Source organism: Pinus tabuliformis, chromosome 3_1 (genome assembly GCF_031772625.1).
Source record: "Pinus tabuliformis cultivar Carrire ecotype Pingquan chromosome 3_1, CPIR1, whole genome shotgun sequence".
In the NCBI taxonomy this organism is placed as follows: domain Eukaryota; kingdom Viridiplantae; phylum Streptophyta; class Pinopsida; order Pinales; family Pinaceae; genus Pinus; species Pinus tabuliformis.
Window position 1 is genome coordinate 224,140,202 of NC_142301.1, and position 15,125 is coordinate 224,155,326.

Genomic DNA, 15,125 nt, shown 5'->3' on the forward strand with positions numbered 1-15,125 from the left:
CCGGTGCTTGGCACATTGCCTCTTTAAGATGTTCAAAGGCCTTTGTTGCTTCTGGAGTCCATGAAAATGCATCTTTCTTCAATAATGTTGTTAGAGGTGCTGCTATTCTCCCATAATTCTTAACAAACTTGCGATAATACCCTGTCAACCCAAGAAATCCTCGCAGATGCTTTATGGATGTGGGGATTTTCCATTCCTTAATGGCTTTAATTTTGCTAGGGTCTACCTTAACTCCTTCATGAGATACAATATGACCCAAATATTCCACCTCCTGGACTCCAAAGAAACATTTGGATCTTTTTGCATATAATTGTTTCTCCTCCAATAGTTGTAGCACCCTGTCAACATGTTCAACATGATCCTTCCAAGACTTGCTGTAGATTAGTATATCATCAAAAAATACTAACACAAATTTTCTAAGGAATGGTTTGAAAATTGAATTCATCAAACCTTGAAATGTTGAAGGTGCATTGGTAAGGCCAAAAGGCATGACCAAAAATTCATAATGACCCTCATGAGTTCTAAATGCCGTTTTCGGAATGTCTTCAATCTTCATTCTGATTTGATGATATCCTGAACGAAGATCCAACTTGGTGAAGTAAATTGATCCATGCAATTCATCCAGTAATTCATCAATGACAGGAATGGGGAACTTATCTTTAATAGTGAGCTTGTTGAGCTCCCTATAATCCGGACACATGCGCCATGATCCATCCTTCTTGTGCACCAATACTACTGGAGCAGAGAAAGAACTTTGACTCGGTTGAATTATACCAGCCTCTAGCATTTCTGCAACCATACGTTCAATTTCACTTTTTTGGACATAGGGATATCTGTACGGCCTGATGTTTGGAGGAACACTTCCTGGAATCAGATGAATAGCATGATCATGATCACGCATAGGTGGGAGACCTTTGGGAGTCTCAAATACCTTGGAATGATTGTCCAGGACTTTTTGGAGATCTGGAGAAATAGATGATTCCAATGTGGAAACATCTAGCGAACATAATTGTGCAATTACACCCTTTGCTCCTTTTTTAGAAGCTTTGTCATACCATTAGAGCTGATTATCTTTCCTGGTTTCCCTGCAATACCCCTTAATTCAACTTCCTTTCCTTCCACAGAAAATTTGATGAAAAGTTCTTGAAAATTAAAAGCTATTGTACCCAAGGATTGTAGCCATTGGACTCCTAGTACAACATCAGCACCTCCCATTGGAATGGAAAGCATTGGGCTAGTCAATACATATTCTCCCATGGATAGCTTGATATTATGGCACTTTCCAGAGCAATTTATTGTTCCTCCATTTGCAATCATCACTTGACACTCTGGTGCTGGATATAGGAAGCAATTCAATTCTTTTGCTACCCTACAATGAATAAAATTGTGGGTGCTTCCTGAATCAATCAACACTATTACCTTTTTCTTCTTGATTTGTCCTTCTATCTTGATGGTTTGAGGAGTGGTAATTCCCGCCAATGCATTACAAGATATGGTCGGATTTATTTGTTCTTCATCTAGGCTTTGTTCCTGGAGTATATCTTCTTCTTTTGACCTTTCTTGCTCCTTTTCTTCTTCCTCTTCACAATCTATGTAGAATAATTTCTTCTCAGCACACTTATGACCTTTAGTGTATTTGCTATCACAACTGTAACAAAGCCCTTTTGCTCTTTTTTCTTCCAATTGTTGTGGTGTCAACCTTATAGGTTGTGGAAGACTAGGGGCAACAACACTTCCGTCTTTATAGTTGTGAGTGGTATGCTTCCTGGTTGCCATAATTTTGCTTTCCATTTTTCTTGCTAACCTGAATGCCTTCTCTAATGAATCAGGTTCCCAAAGGCGAACATCATGTTGGATATTATCCTTTAAAGACCCTATGAACACATCAATCCTATGCTCCTCTGGAATATCTTTTACCCTTATGTTCAATTTTTGGAACTCCTCAATGTGCTCCATTATTGAACCCTTTTGTTTGAGACTTATCAATTGGCTAAAAAAAGTGTTGCTTTTTGTATCCTCATAATGTGCTATCAATTCTTCCGTAAAAATTGCCCAAGTGATAAATTGTTTACGAGAGCAAAGCCATTGATACCATACAAACTGATTTGGTTCCAAATATAAAGTTGCCATACGTACCTTTTGTGTGTTTTGCACATTATTGAGATCGAAGAATTGCTCCATCTGTAATATCCATGTGGCGGGATCCTTGCCATCAAACTTCCTCATATCGATTTTTGGAATATGGTGGTCTTCGATCCAACATTAGAATCTATGGAATCATGATTAACATTTCTTTTGTTCACATCATGAGTTTCCTTTACTACCTTTTCACCATTAGTAAGTATCTTGTAGAAAATTTGTCAAATCTGTCTTCAAATCTACCATGTCTGTCTTCAAATTTGCCATGTCTTTCTTCAAATCGTCCATCTTAGCTTCCATGCCCTTTATCTTAGATTCCACGCCATTTATCTTAGCATCTGTTAGCTTTTGTGAGCGTGACATTTGTTGCACTTGTTCTTGTAATTTTGATATATCATGTAGCATTTCTTCCTCTTCTTCATGAGTCATGCTAGAGCTTTCAGGTTCCTTACTAGGTGTTTTCATTTTCTTTCCTCGGGGCATCAGTTACCGATAATAATGCTTTACTATGCCCTTTGAATTCCTTCAAACCAAGCTTATGCAAAAATAAAAAAAAAAACTACACACCTTTTTTTCACTTTGTAGAAGCCTGATATTGAATCTGATGTATCTCTGTAATTTCGAATCATCCAGTTCTGAAATTGTGACCTCTAGTAGCCTTCTGTGTCCTCTTTCCAATGCCACTAGTCTGAACCAAATTGGATTCTCCAAGAAAGAGTTATGCACAATCTCTCGCAGTGACCTGATTATAGACTAGTTCAGTAGAGCAAACTTGTATGAAGTGCCACGTGTCACTGTTTCAACCTTTGACTCTGAAAAATACATAAAAGAAAACTACAGTCCATCCTCTTTCTGTACCTTCTTACGAAATTTCAATCCGATGCTCAGAAAGAAAGTTATGACGATTTTCCTCAGGTCACCTATTTTGAGTGTAATTCAGGAGTCTGCAAAAAGACCAACTTCCTGAGGTCATATCTCCGCAAATATCGCGCGAAAAGCTTTGAAATTCGGACCCAAGGTTCAGCGCGATTTCTTCTCAAATGGGTTTTTTTTTGCGACTTCTGAAATGTCACAGAAAAAAAGTTATAGCGAAAATGCCACGATGACCTGTTTGGAGCAGCGAAACCCTAGAATCCAAAGCTCTGATACCAAATGTTATGAAACCAGCTCACAAAAAGATAGAAAAGAGAGATCCACGCCTTAGAATTCAGCCTCTTCGAGGGGGCAACCTCCTTTACATTACATAAATGAACAATTCTTGGATGATTCAAATGACAAAACCTCCTTTCTATATATAGGAGTCTATGGAGTCACAATATAATCCAGCCGACCTAACAATAATAATATAAAGCCACAAAAATAACAATAGAGGGATTCTATGGGCACATTAATAACAATATGGGGGTAATGGGGGCACAACAATATAAATAAGGGGTATAACTACAATAGTAATGGGGTAATCACTAGTATTATAGGGACCCAACATTTATTCTATTTGGCAAAGCGGTAAGCGGGCTCTATCTTCCACATATGAACTCTGTTTTGAATGAAAAGAGTTTCATTGGGATCATTTTCTTGATACGAACGTGGTCATTCAGTTTCGAATGATTCCAAGCACTTTGATTTTTGAGCTAATCTTTGTCCCTAATCCAAATTCCGATCACTCCTTCCCACTCATAGGATTTTGGACCTACAATAGATGGTTATCTGTTGAGAGTTGAATACTCTTCTCCTTCCCAAGTTCTATCAATTGATTCTACTTGGAAAAATCTCCATGACAACCACTTGGGTTCACTTACAGGCCTTGTCTTGCAAATGGCTTGGCACTTCAACAAATGTTCTTCTTTTGTTGCTAACCTAATCTAACACTTGCTCGCTGCTTTCTAATTAAACACCCTACTATACCAAAGGGATCCCTCGATGGTTGGAAGGTTGAATGATGGCCTTCCAACTGAGAATCATGTTCTTCCTTTGCAACACATGCATTTGATGCAAGCTTCTCCTTGGAAACTACTTTTCCAAGATAAGCCCATCTAAGTGAACTACAAAAATGAGTTCTAATATCAGTAATAACAAGAAAAGAAATGACCATTCTTTTACCTCCACGGTTCCGAATTCCACATTTGGAAGAATGCATTCGCTATCTCTTTCACTTCTTGGTGTCAACACATCAAATCACATTATAGGCCATTTGATATTTTACAAGGGTTGCAAATTTTTTTTGGGCATTTTTGTCCACTTTTGCTTCTTGATTCCATCATCCTCCAATGTTAACATCTTCTCATGCCATGATTTGAGAATGAAGGCTAATCATGAGCCTCTTGCTTAAGCTTGGAACTTCCAAAATCTCATGACATCTTGTCACAAGAAACACCTTTCAAGGTTAATGGTGTTTGAAAAACACTCATGCAAGAATATTACTTGAGGACCTCTTCCTTTTCGCTTATTCAAAGAAACAAATGTCACATCATGTGAGCATCGCCATGTCCTCTTACATAGTTTTTATACACCAAGATGTTATAAAACATCGACTAAACATAAGTCGACAAAACTTGCTTGTTGAAACAACTGACTTTCAAGTCAAGCAAAAGCATATACAAAAAATTGACGATTTACAACCAGAATTCCACATTCTCATGAAACAATTCATCACATCTCCCTTTCATCTTTGGAGACAAAATCAACTCTTCCAAGTTGATATAACATACATGTAACAATTAATTGAGCACACAAGCCGACACTCATGCATGTGCAAATGATCAACAATCTCAAGTTGACAACATACATGTAACAATCAATCGACCAACACATGACAATCACTCATGCATGTTCAAGCAAAAAGAAACTATTAAAAATTCCACTGTTCACACACACAAACTCTCATGCATGTATAGCAATTTTCAACTCTCTCACAAGTACAAGAATCCCATTGGCATATAGGAGTACTTAAAGAGTTGAAATGACCAAATTTGTTGCAACAAAGTGAGTCAACATACTCCACTTTCGAACACATTCCTGGCGTAAACATGCAAGTTCAAGAATGCAATAGGCATGCAAATTTATAATTTCAAATTTCCATCTTTGTTGCATCTAAGTGAGCCAACATAACTCTACTCTTCATGCAATATGCAACATAATTTCAGGAGAAAAGAAATGCATCAATAAGGAAATGCATTCGTAAGGCAAGATTTGCATCAATTATCAAAAGAAATGCAAAGCCTCAATTGGTTAATAAATCTAACCATCTCTTTCCAAACCATTTCAATGGCGCTTCTTTCAACTGCACTTCATCATGTGTATCATCCTGACCCACATCAATTATGGAATCCTCTTTTCCATATTTGCCAAAATCTCTTTCCACCTTCTTCAACTATTGTGGATGACTTGTTGGATGCAAAGTCCAACACTTGTCTACAAGATGACCCTGCTTATGGCAATGAGTGCAAAATAATTGCATCTTCTTTTCAACATGGTTTCCATTATCCAATGGACCTTTGGCTTTCTGTCTCTTTTGTTTTGAAAGTTTCCTTTGTATGGCTATCCTCTTCCAACACCTCGAAACAGTATGGTTATTCAAACCACAAAAAGAACATGTAAATTTCCTCCAATTCTTATACGAAGATTTACCATGTTTATCATAATCAAAAGAAACATGACTAAAGGCATATTTTTAGCTTGCACGTTCACCTTTGTCACCTTCTTGAGGAGGTGAATTTGATGAGGTAGTGGCTCTCTTCAGAATACCAACAATAGTTTCAATGACCTTAGAGCTTTAAACATCCTCTTGTTTGCCATTTCCACTAGTTGCATGCTTATGAGCATCCTTTTGCAAAGTGGATATAAAAATTTTGCATTCCTCATGAACACAGACTTCACAAGCTCGAGGTAATGAAAGTTCTTCTTGGAACACCTTGATGCGTTTCCTTGGCTTTGGAGCATTCTTCATCACCTTGTCCATAACCAAGTCTCAGATACCTAGGCCTTTCCTGAACAACAATTGGCAACTATGCCTTGTGCATGTTTTCCTAACCCTTTACCTTCATAGCCCATCTCCATCAATAGTTTGGACCCTATTCCTCTAGCGTGTCTTTCAAAAGCACCAATTCTTTAATTTTGAGAGGAAATTGAAGATAAACTTGAACTGCATACCTCATTTTCATTCACATATTTGCCTAAGTTTCCTTAGCACCGTGGAGTTGAATCTCCATCTCATGCATCTTTTCAAGAAGCTCTTGCTTCTCCTCCTTCATGGCCATCAACTGCTCTTGGAGTATAGTGTTCTCCTTCCTATCTTCATACAACTCTTGCGCCATATTTCTCATGATGATAAGCTCTTGCAACATCTCTTCATCAAAGAATCTGCTAAGGAAGATGGATTAGAAACATCACTTGTTTAAGCTGGCATCACACTTGCAATGCATCAAAAAGCTTCACAAATATGTAACCATTAAAACCCTAATTGCACAAACTCAAGCAATCAAGCAAATAAACCTTTGCTCTAATACCAACTTGATTTGTTATTTAGTATTGTTGTGCTAATTTCAACTTCAAATTTAAAAACAAATGCTTGTCCATTACTTCATGTGCATAAGTTACCTTATGGTGTTTGTGAATGCAAACAGGTAAATTTTATCAAGTTTTATGTTAGGATCATGAGAAAAACAACATGAACGACAAGTGTTAAACAACAACAAGTAAATGTACACCAAACCATTAAGAAGAGCATTTGACAAAGTGTTTTGGTAAAGGAGTTCACCCCTCCTGGGCTACATCTCCTTGGTCCAACTTCCATGGCTTGGGCCTCTGTATTTGATCAAAATGGCAAAATGTACAGTTTAAAATGCTATGTTGCTCCTAAAACCTACTTCAATTGACTCAGAGCATCCAGGAATCACAAAATGACTCTCTAAGCTCTCCAATTGGACTACAGTTGATCTAGGCTTGACCTCCTCTCTTGGTGGCCCTAGGCTTCCTTAAACTTCAACATGGAAAAATCACATACAAAAGTGCCTCTTTGCCTCTACAACATGTTCCATTCTGTTCAGAGCATCCAAATTAGCTAGGAACACCTTTTTCTTATCCCAATTTGGTCAAATTTTTCCAAAGTTATGACAAAAACAATTCTCCCTAGTAAACCTCCACTAAAACTGGAGGAACTCCAGTTAGTCTCGGTAATTTTGGAGTTAGCGCCGAATTTGGTGGTACCGTCGAATTTCCCCCCGAATTAATCTCCAGTTTAACTAACATTAAGCTTGATTAATTAACGGATAACTGTGGATTAGCACATTAAGCACGCAGTTAGGCTAAACTGTTCGCTGGCGGCTTAAGTGGAGTGTTCACATGTTGTGGCATAAAATGTTGCGGGTATGCTTAACAGTTAACCTCCGGTCTTCGTGTAGAGGTCACATGGTGGTGGATAATGGTACCGTTACAGTTTGTTGTAGTCCCAACAGTTAGTGTTAACCGTTAAATGTTATGGTGTTCACATGGAGGGCACTAGCTCGCTGGCTAGCTCCCTCCTAACCCCCAATTGCCTAACCATTTAACAACAAATACATTCAGAAACCAATACTTGTTAAGAAACATAGCGCAGGTGCAATGGTAATGTGTTTGGCTTGCACAGAGGAGGTTGCGGGGTCGAACCCTGACGCTTGAATAAAAATTTTACTCTGCTCCATAACCCGACCTTTAAGGAGGGACACATGGCCGCCTCCGGGCTTGCCACCTGTCCCCTCCTCATTGGTCAATTCTTCGTCTAATAAAAATGAGCCACGTCACCACACTTACCAACCAACCACCACTCGACACTTATCAAATTCTGATTAAGTGTTGACTGATGTTGACCCTGCCCAGTCACCTACCACGTCAACAGTACGAATTTCTGACTATGTAGTGATTGTACTTTTTTTTTCAAAAATTTGTTCTATTTGGCAAAGCAGTGAACAGGCTCTATCTTCCTTATACGAACTCTGTTTTCAACGAAACGAGTTGCGCTGGGATCGTTTTTCCTATACGGACATGGTCGTTTAAGTTTCAGATGATTCTGAGTACTTTAATTTTTGAGCTAATTTTTGTCCCTAATCCAGATTCTGATCATCTAGAGAAACCTGAAGAGAGGGACCAACTTAAGCCACAAGAGAGGTCGAGAGAACTTCTAGTATAGGAGGAGGGAAACCATTACGAAAAGGAGAGTATCCTAAAAGTGTAACTAGAATATTGTGTTCCACATGGTAGACGCTGGCCCGCGGTGAAGGATCGGAGGACATGGCACAAACGTCTATGACATCTTTGAATCACAACTCCCATTTTTTCATACTCGAATTGTTTTCACAGTTTTTTCTACGATGGGTGTTCCGCTCACAATCATTAGCAAGGTGGCCAACATGTTTGCATGTATAACATTTGAAGGGTACCTGCTAATAATCAACCATATGAAACCATTTTTTGCCCTGGATGCACAACTCTAGCTCTTCGACCAAACCTTTGTGAACATCCAATTCTATTTTATCTATAGACAATGTCAATCAAGTTATGATAAGAACCCATCCTCCAAGAAGATGAAACACCCAAGCTAGTTACTAATGGATTTAAGCATTTGTTACGTCCACAACAACAATGGAAGACTAGGAAGAATCACCCACAACTTTTTCTAGCCTAAGATTTACCAGTAGAGTTGAAATTGATAGTCCATATTTATAACAAAAGTCCCCTTTTCCCCCAGTGCCAGTCACTGCTCATTATTTTTAAAAGTTCGCTTTCAGAGTGGAAAATGACATAGATGATCCCAATGGAAAGTGGAATCCACCCATGGTATGTAATGATGTAAATCAAGGGGGCATTGAAAATACTATAAATAACAGATCTCACCTTTCAAAAGGACATATTCGACCTTTAAAATGTAGATGTACGAGGTTTTCTTTCATGTAATAAGGCATTGGGTTCTATCTCATTCTTTTCGTATGTTGGGGTGTGTTTAGTTTATGCATTATTAAGAAGAGTATAATGGAACATTTTGTTTTCTCTCATCCTCAACCTCATCATTCAAGTTTCTTGGATCTTAGACCCCAAGATTCATATCACCAGTACCAACCTCTAATGAGAATGTGGATAACCAACATATATCTAATTTTTGGTTCCCAATTAACTTTCACCTAATTTGTGACAGTCTACAGACTGATAAATTTACCCGTGAATATGCCTACTAAGGCTCTCTCCATTAGCATGGGAAGCTCTTGTAATCCTATGTCTTCACCCACTGCGAGGGCGACTACCTACCAAGGTTTTAGGGCCTTCTTGCGTCAAGGATTTTGCAAAGGAAATTTAGTAGAAATAGGTCCGTCATATTTAGTCATCAATGAGACAATGTGAGGAATTGAAGCATTTGGATCAGACTTGCCATAATTGTGAGTGTCAACATTGAATGGGGATATGAACCCACTCACACTCAAGTCATCCGACGAAGAATAAACAACCTACCGAAAATTTTCATCCATGGGAAAAACACTGGGTTGTTCGGTCCATAATCCACCAAATCGATTTTTGACGTCATAGTTTAGACCCTAATAAATAACGCGAGCCTCCAAAATCCTCAACCTGATGCAACGATACCTATTGATCAGAATATTCGTGAAAAAACAAAAGGAGGTACCATAAAAGAGGTCCGAGCAGGTCATAACTAGAAAAATGCATAAAGAAAGTGATAACTCTGCTATGTCTCGATGCCACAGGGAAAAATAAAGTGAAGGTTCGAGACTTTGGATAACCCTAAGCGGCAGGTTCTAAATCCCCTCGAAAAAACCACCTAAAACATTTACATTCAAATTAAATTGTAATATAACATAATCATTTAAAAAAATAAGAATACTACAAAAACAATGATATAAAAAATAATATTTTCTAATTCTTCTAAATTTAATTTTTTAATAAAACATAACAATATAATCTTTATTTATTTAAATATATTTTTAAATCATAAATGAATTTAATAATTTAGAAAACTTCAAAACACTTAAATTACACATAAACTTGTAATTTTAATATATTTATTTATTATTTTTCTAAACTTAATTTAAAAAAACAAATTATTAAAAAAATAACATTCCAATATATGAAATGAAATAAAATACACATTATAAAAGGAGTTGTCTTTATTGGGATTTTTTGATTTCCAGTTTTTTTGATTTCCTCTGTGGAAAAATTTGAGGTGAAATATTGATTCGTGTTATTTAAACTAGTTTTTGAAATGTATATATGGATTCAGCACTTCGATTGCACAAAATTACCCATCAAACTTGTGATTTCAATAAATTCTTGCCAGCTTTTAGAAAAATTACACCTAAAAAACCCACCCTAAAAACTTCCAAAAAAATTAAACTAAAACAACTCCATTATAAAATAAGCTTTTATCAAACCACTAAATTTTGCCTTTAATTATATGTTTTCCAATATTGAGATTAAACCATGACCCGATTCCAAATATCATTATATTGGTAAAAATTGAATCGCCAGTAAACATGGTCTTGAAAACAAAAACACGAAGGCTTTTGGTGACGGAGAGAAGGGCATATTTAAAAATCAGCATCATACATAGCAGGCTGGCACATCGGCAGCTCCCTGAAAATCAACCAGCAAGAAGAAATTCGGCGCCCCAGAATTTCACACACAGAGGGAAAGGCGGGTTGCAGAATTTGAATTGTAGATTTAATTGGGCCAGTTGGCAGGGTTAATTTGGTCTGCATCAATGAATCCCACAATTGACCATTCCAAACCTTGATTGAGGACAAGAAAACGTGAAGACATAGACGCGCCCTATAGGTGCCCATCTGTTAGACATGATCGACTCGAATTTGCTGCAGAAAGAAAAAATACAAACCAAAGCTGACATCGATTCGTGGAGGAGAAATGCAAAGCTGAGCATCCATTATCCCCAGTGACATGCGACTTGTAATTCAAATACAGAGGAGGTAGACACATTGACACTCAAAATTGCTGTAAGAAATATTGATTTGAAGCAGTTTGGAGCCGTCATCATCCAATGCCCTATAGATAAACATGTGCTTGTTTCCTTTTGGGCCTGAGTACACAAAGTTTTCACAAAAGCTTTCTTAAATCTGTTACTGATATATGGAGTGGTCGGTATTGTTTGTAATTCAATAGCCCGGCAGAAGAGCAGATAGGCGCTGTATGCATTTGTGTGTGTGAGAAAGGCGATATTTTTTTGTTGCAAGCAGACCAGCAAAGGGAAGAAGAGCTCGACCGAGGCTGGAGGTATTTTTACTTTGAGAAGATTAGCCTGCCTTCATGTAATTTGCTTGCTTCTCTGAAGTGGGCATAAAGCTATTGAAGGCACTGTCCTTTTCTGGAAAGAAAAGGGGACTGATATAGAAGTTTACTTACATATATTCAGAATAGGGTACAGATATAGAAGTTTATTATATATTTTTAGAGTAGAGAATTTTATTGTCATGCACATATAATCTATTTCTTTTAGAGTGATATTTTATTCTTACAAAATGCATAACTCTAAGACATAACAAAAATATTTATTCCAATATAACAAAAATATTTATTCCAATAAAACAAAGGAGGTGACAGTGACAAAAAACGAAAGGCGATTTCTTATTTTGAGTGATTTAATTTCCAAAATATCTAAGGGACAGCAGAGTTGGAGAAGGTTTAACTCCACACGGATCATTGTCCAAGTGATTCAGGTATTCAGGAATTGCACTAACTCGAGAGTTCAGGAATTCAGAGAGTTGCACTGATTTGAGAGTTTAGGGATTCAAGGAGTTTGAGAATTTAGAGATTTCAGGAATACTACTTTCACGAGAGTGATGGGACAATTTGATGGCAAGATGTCAAAAATGGAGGACTAATGTTTTTTTAATGCAGTGAGAAAACCAATCATAACTTAGTTGTCAAACCAATAGTGGGAATGCAGGGTTTCATTCTTGCCAGATGCCTCTGGGTCTTGGGTTGTTAACCTGTTTCCTTAAGGCTGAGGAAGATGAACTCTTAGCCGAGCAGAAACAGTTTTAGGGCACACTGTAAGTCCAATGGAGGAGTAATGTTACTTAGAAGAATTTTTTATTTTATGTTTTTGTTGTCATTTTGTATTGTAGCGATAAGAGAGGGTTTTGGAGTACTAAAGTATAATGTTCCAATAATATATATAATAGGTTGTAACTATTATATGTTTTGTTTTTTTGGGTTGAAATTTGGTGATAAAATTTTTGGCAAGATTGTGGTTTTTTTATTCTTTATCTTTTGAATGCATCAATTGTTTCGACTCTGAAAAATCCTTGGAGCACTCAGATTCAAGATTTCACAACTCAAACTTGTGAATCCAACAAATCCCTACCAAATTTTGGGACAAATTGGCCAGAAAAAAATATTTGAAAAAAACCAAAACATAGAAGATTCAGACTATGCTTATATAATATAATGGGAGTCTAATGTAAAAGTCACACGTTAATATAAGTACTAGCAAATGAAATGAAGGAGATCAAAGTGACTCTAGTGTAATAACAACATATATTTTTCAGGAGTCCATTTTTAATAATGTTCACATTTTTCTTGCATGTTTAAAAATTGTTGCAACATTTCACTTCATACCAGCAAGCGATGCAGACAAGGATTGAACCATTATTTGAGTTGGTGAGCTGAAGAGGGTGGCTTTTACAAAGCTCACAATCACTTGAGAGAACAAATATTTTGATAAGAAGTTCAGGAAGTAGTCATTCAAGGAAGGAGATTTTGTGCTGACGTGGGACTAGAGGCATGAGAAACGAGGGGATCATGGGAAAGTTGATAGCTTGCGGTGAAGGCCTGAAGCACATTTTGGACCAAATACATTCTACCTAAGCCACTTGTATGAAGAAATAATGGAGTTGCTCGTAATGGGCAATATATCAAACATTATTACTTTTGAAGGCTTTTAATGCCTTAGTAGAGAGGGGTGAATAAGCTCGACGAGTAGAAGAATAGGTGGTAAACTTGTTTCACGTTTGCTATCGCATATTGTCTTGTGCCTTGCTTGTACAGCTCCTTATGAGAAAATTTGTAGGTTAAAAGAAGACTTTGAATTATGAACACTGTATTGTAAGAGATGGGAATGTGAAGTTTTGGATCCATCTTGTCCCCGTTTTCAGCTTGCTTGTTTGCTTTGCAGGTACTAATGTTATCAAAACCAGATTGAAATAAACTAAACTAGCCAATAGGGTTGGTATTGGGGGTTTTCTGGGCCGAGCCCCCACCTCAAACTGAAAGTGACCGTACTTGTCTTGGACTAGTTGGTTCAGGCCAATATTGGTCAGAATTCGCTAGGTTGACTGGTTTTGTACAGGTGCACACCCTTCACCCAACAAGACAAAGAAATCATTTGCTTTTGTAGTTTGATTTGATTATAGAGTATGTTATTATTTTTGGACTTTGTAGGCCATTTAGATCCTCAACATAGTTGTATTTTGGTTTATATATGTTTTGCACTTAATGCAATTTTGCTATATTCACCCTTACAATGCTATATACCTAAGGAATCTTTTCAAATTTGTCTAATGGTTTTGGATTCACATGGATGTACATGAATACTTTTTTTAATCAAAATCTGAATATTTTATGTATTTTTTGGTTAATCAATTTTTGTATTTAGTTTTTTATAAGTTTTGGTTCAATTCTAGTTTTCAAGATTGTTTGGTTCGATCATTGGTCTGGTTCTAATGACATTTTGTTAAATTATGGTATGTTCTATGCTTAGAGCAGTTTACTTATTTTTCTTCTTATTAGCTACAGATTAACAATCACATATACATTAAGTAAAGTGCAGAGAGAACATTAAATGATCAACAGAAAACAAGCCAAGACAACAGACACAAGATGTGGCGGCTAGCCAGGGACAAACCCCAATGCAGGGAAATGCTTTGACCAAATCTTCTTTTATCTTCAATAGTTCCGCAGAGAGAAATAGTACAAAATCTGAATTCTGTAATTTTATATCAGCAGCAGCAAACCCTAGATCAGCAAAGTCAAACTTGGTCAAACTAGCTGAAATTGACCTCTAAAATACTTGGTCAATTTCCGGTCAACCTGTGATCGAACAACTTGAAGAAATAACCCTTGAGCAGCCCCAAAAGTTCAGTCAATTTGCAGATTTCTGAAGTCAACTTGCAGCGCTAAACTAGGGCAGTCAACACCGGTCAAACCAGAGGTCACATCACCTCGATTTTCGTGCCAAAAATTGCGGCCTGCCTAGGAGAGGCAACCACACCCAATCTGCACTTCTGGAAGGTCAACGCTTGGTCAACGCTGGTCAAAGAGATGACCTGCTGCCCTAGCATCCTTCTTTCTGCGTCTTACTTGCCCTAGAATGTCTTCCTTTCAGCCACACGTGTGAGAGAGAGAGGCTCTTTTTATGCATAGGGGAGAGAGAGAAGATGAGTGAATTGAATTATCCAAATGAGGAGAATGCTCCTTGTATTTATATGCAAACGTTGAGGTTGAATAGACATGATTGTTGGGCTTTTGAGCCTACGTAAGTTTGCTGGTCGACCTTGACAATTTGTCCATAATCAAAATAAATTCATATCTCCATAAATACTTATTGCAATTGGATGATCTTTAGATCAATCCTACACCTCTCGATGAGAGGAATCTAGGAAAAATATCAGAAGCCATAAATAAGGTGATCCACATGGAGTTTGGCCCTAGTTTCCAATTTTAACACTCCCGCTCAACTAGGGAGAACTTCATCTACAATCTGCCAGACCGTCACTGCTATCCATCCATCAAATGCACTGTCCTGTACAACTTGACCCCACTCTGCTCTGCTCTGCTCGAACTATGAAGAAGAAGAAATGGTCGAGGATGTATCATACTATCCTCCACTGACCCGAAGTCAGTCTCAAAGTGTGAATCACTATCACTGATCCTAGATCAATGGAGGTCATCCTAGCATAGGGAGTACGGTAGATACAGTGATGCGTCCATCG

At 37.5% G+C, this 15,125-nt stretch overlaps 1 protein-coding gene across 1 annotated transcript in view; it reads left to right on the forward strand.

Moving 5' to 3' along the window:
* LOC149186606 (RPA-interacting protein A) overlaps positions 1-15,125 on the forward strand; it is a 328,511-nt gene that overhangs the window by 32,331 nt on the left and 281,055 nt on the right. Inside the window, exon 4 of the mRNA XM_089409394.1 lies at positions 13,352-13,483. Within this exon, the coding sequence (XP_089265520.1) occupies positions 13,352-13,483 (132 nt within the window). The remainder of the gene's footprint in view (positions 1-13,351; positions 13,484-15,125) is intronic.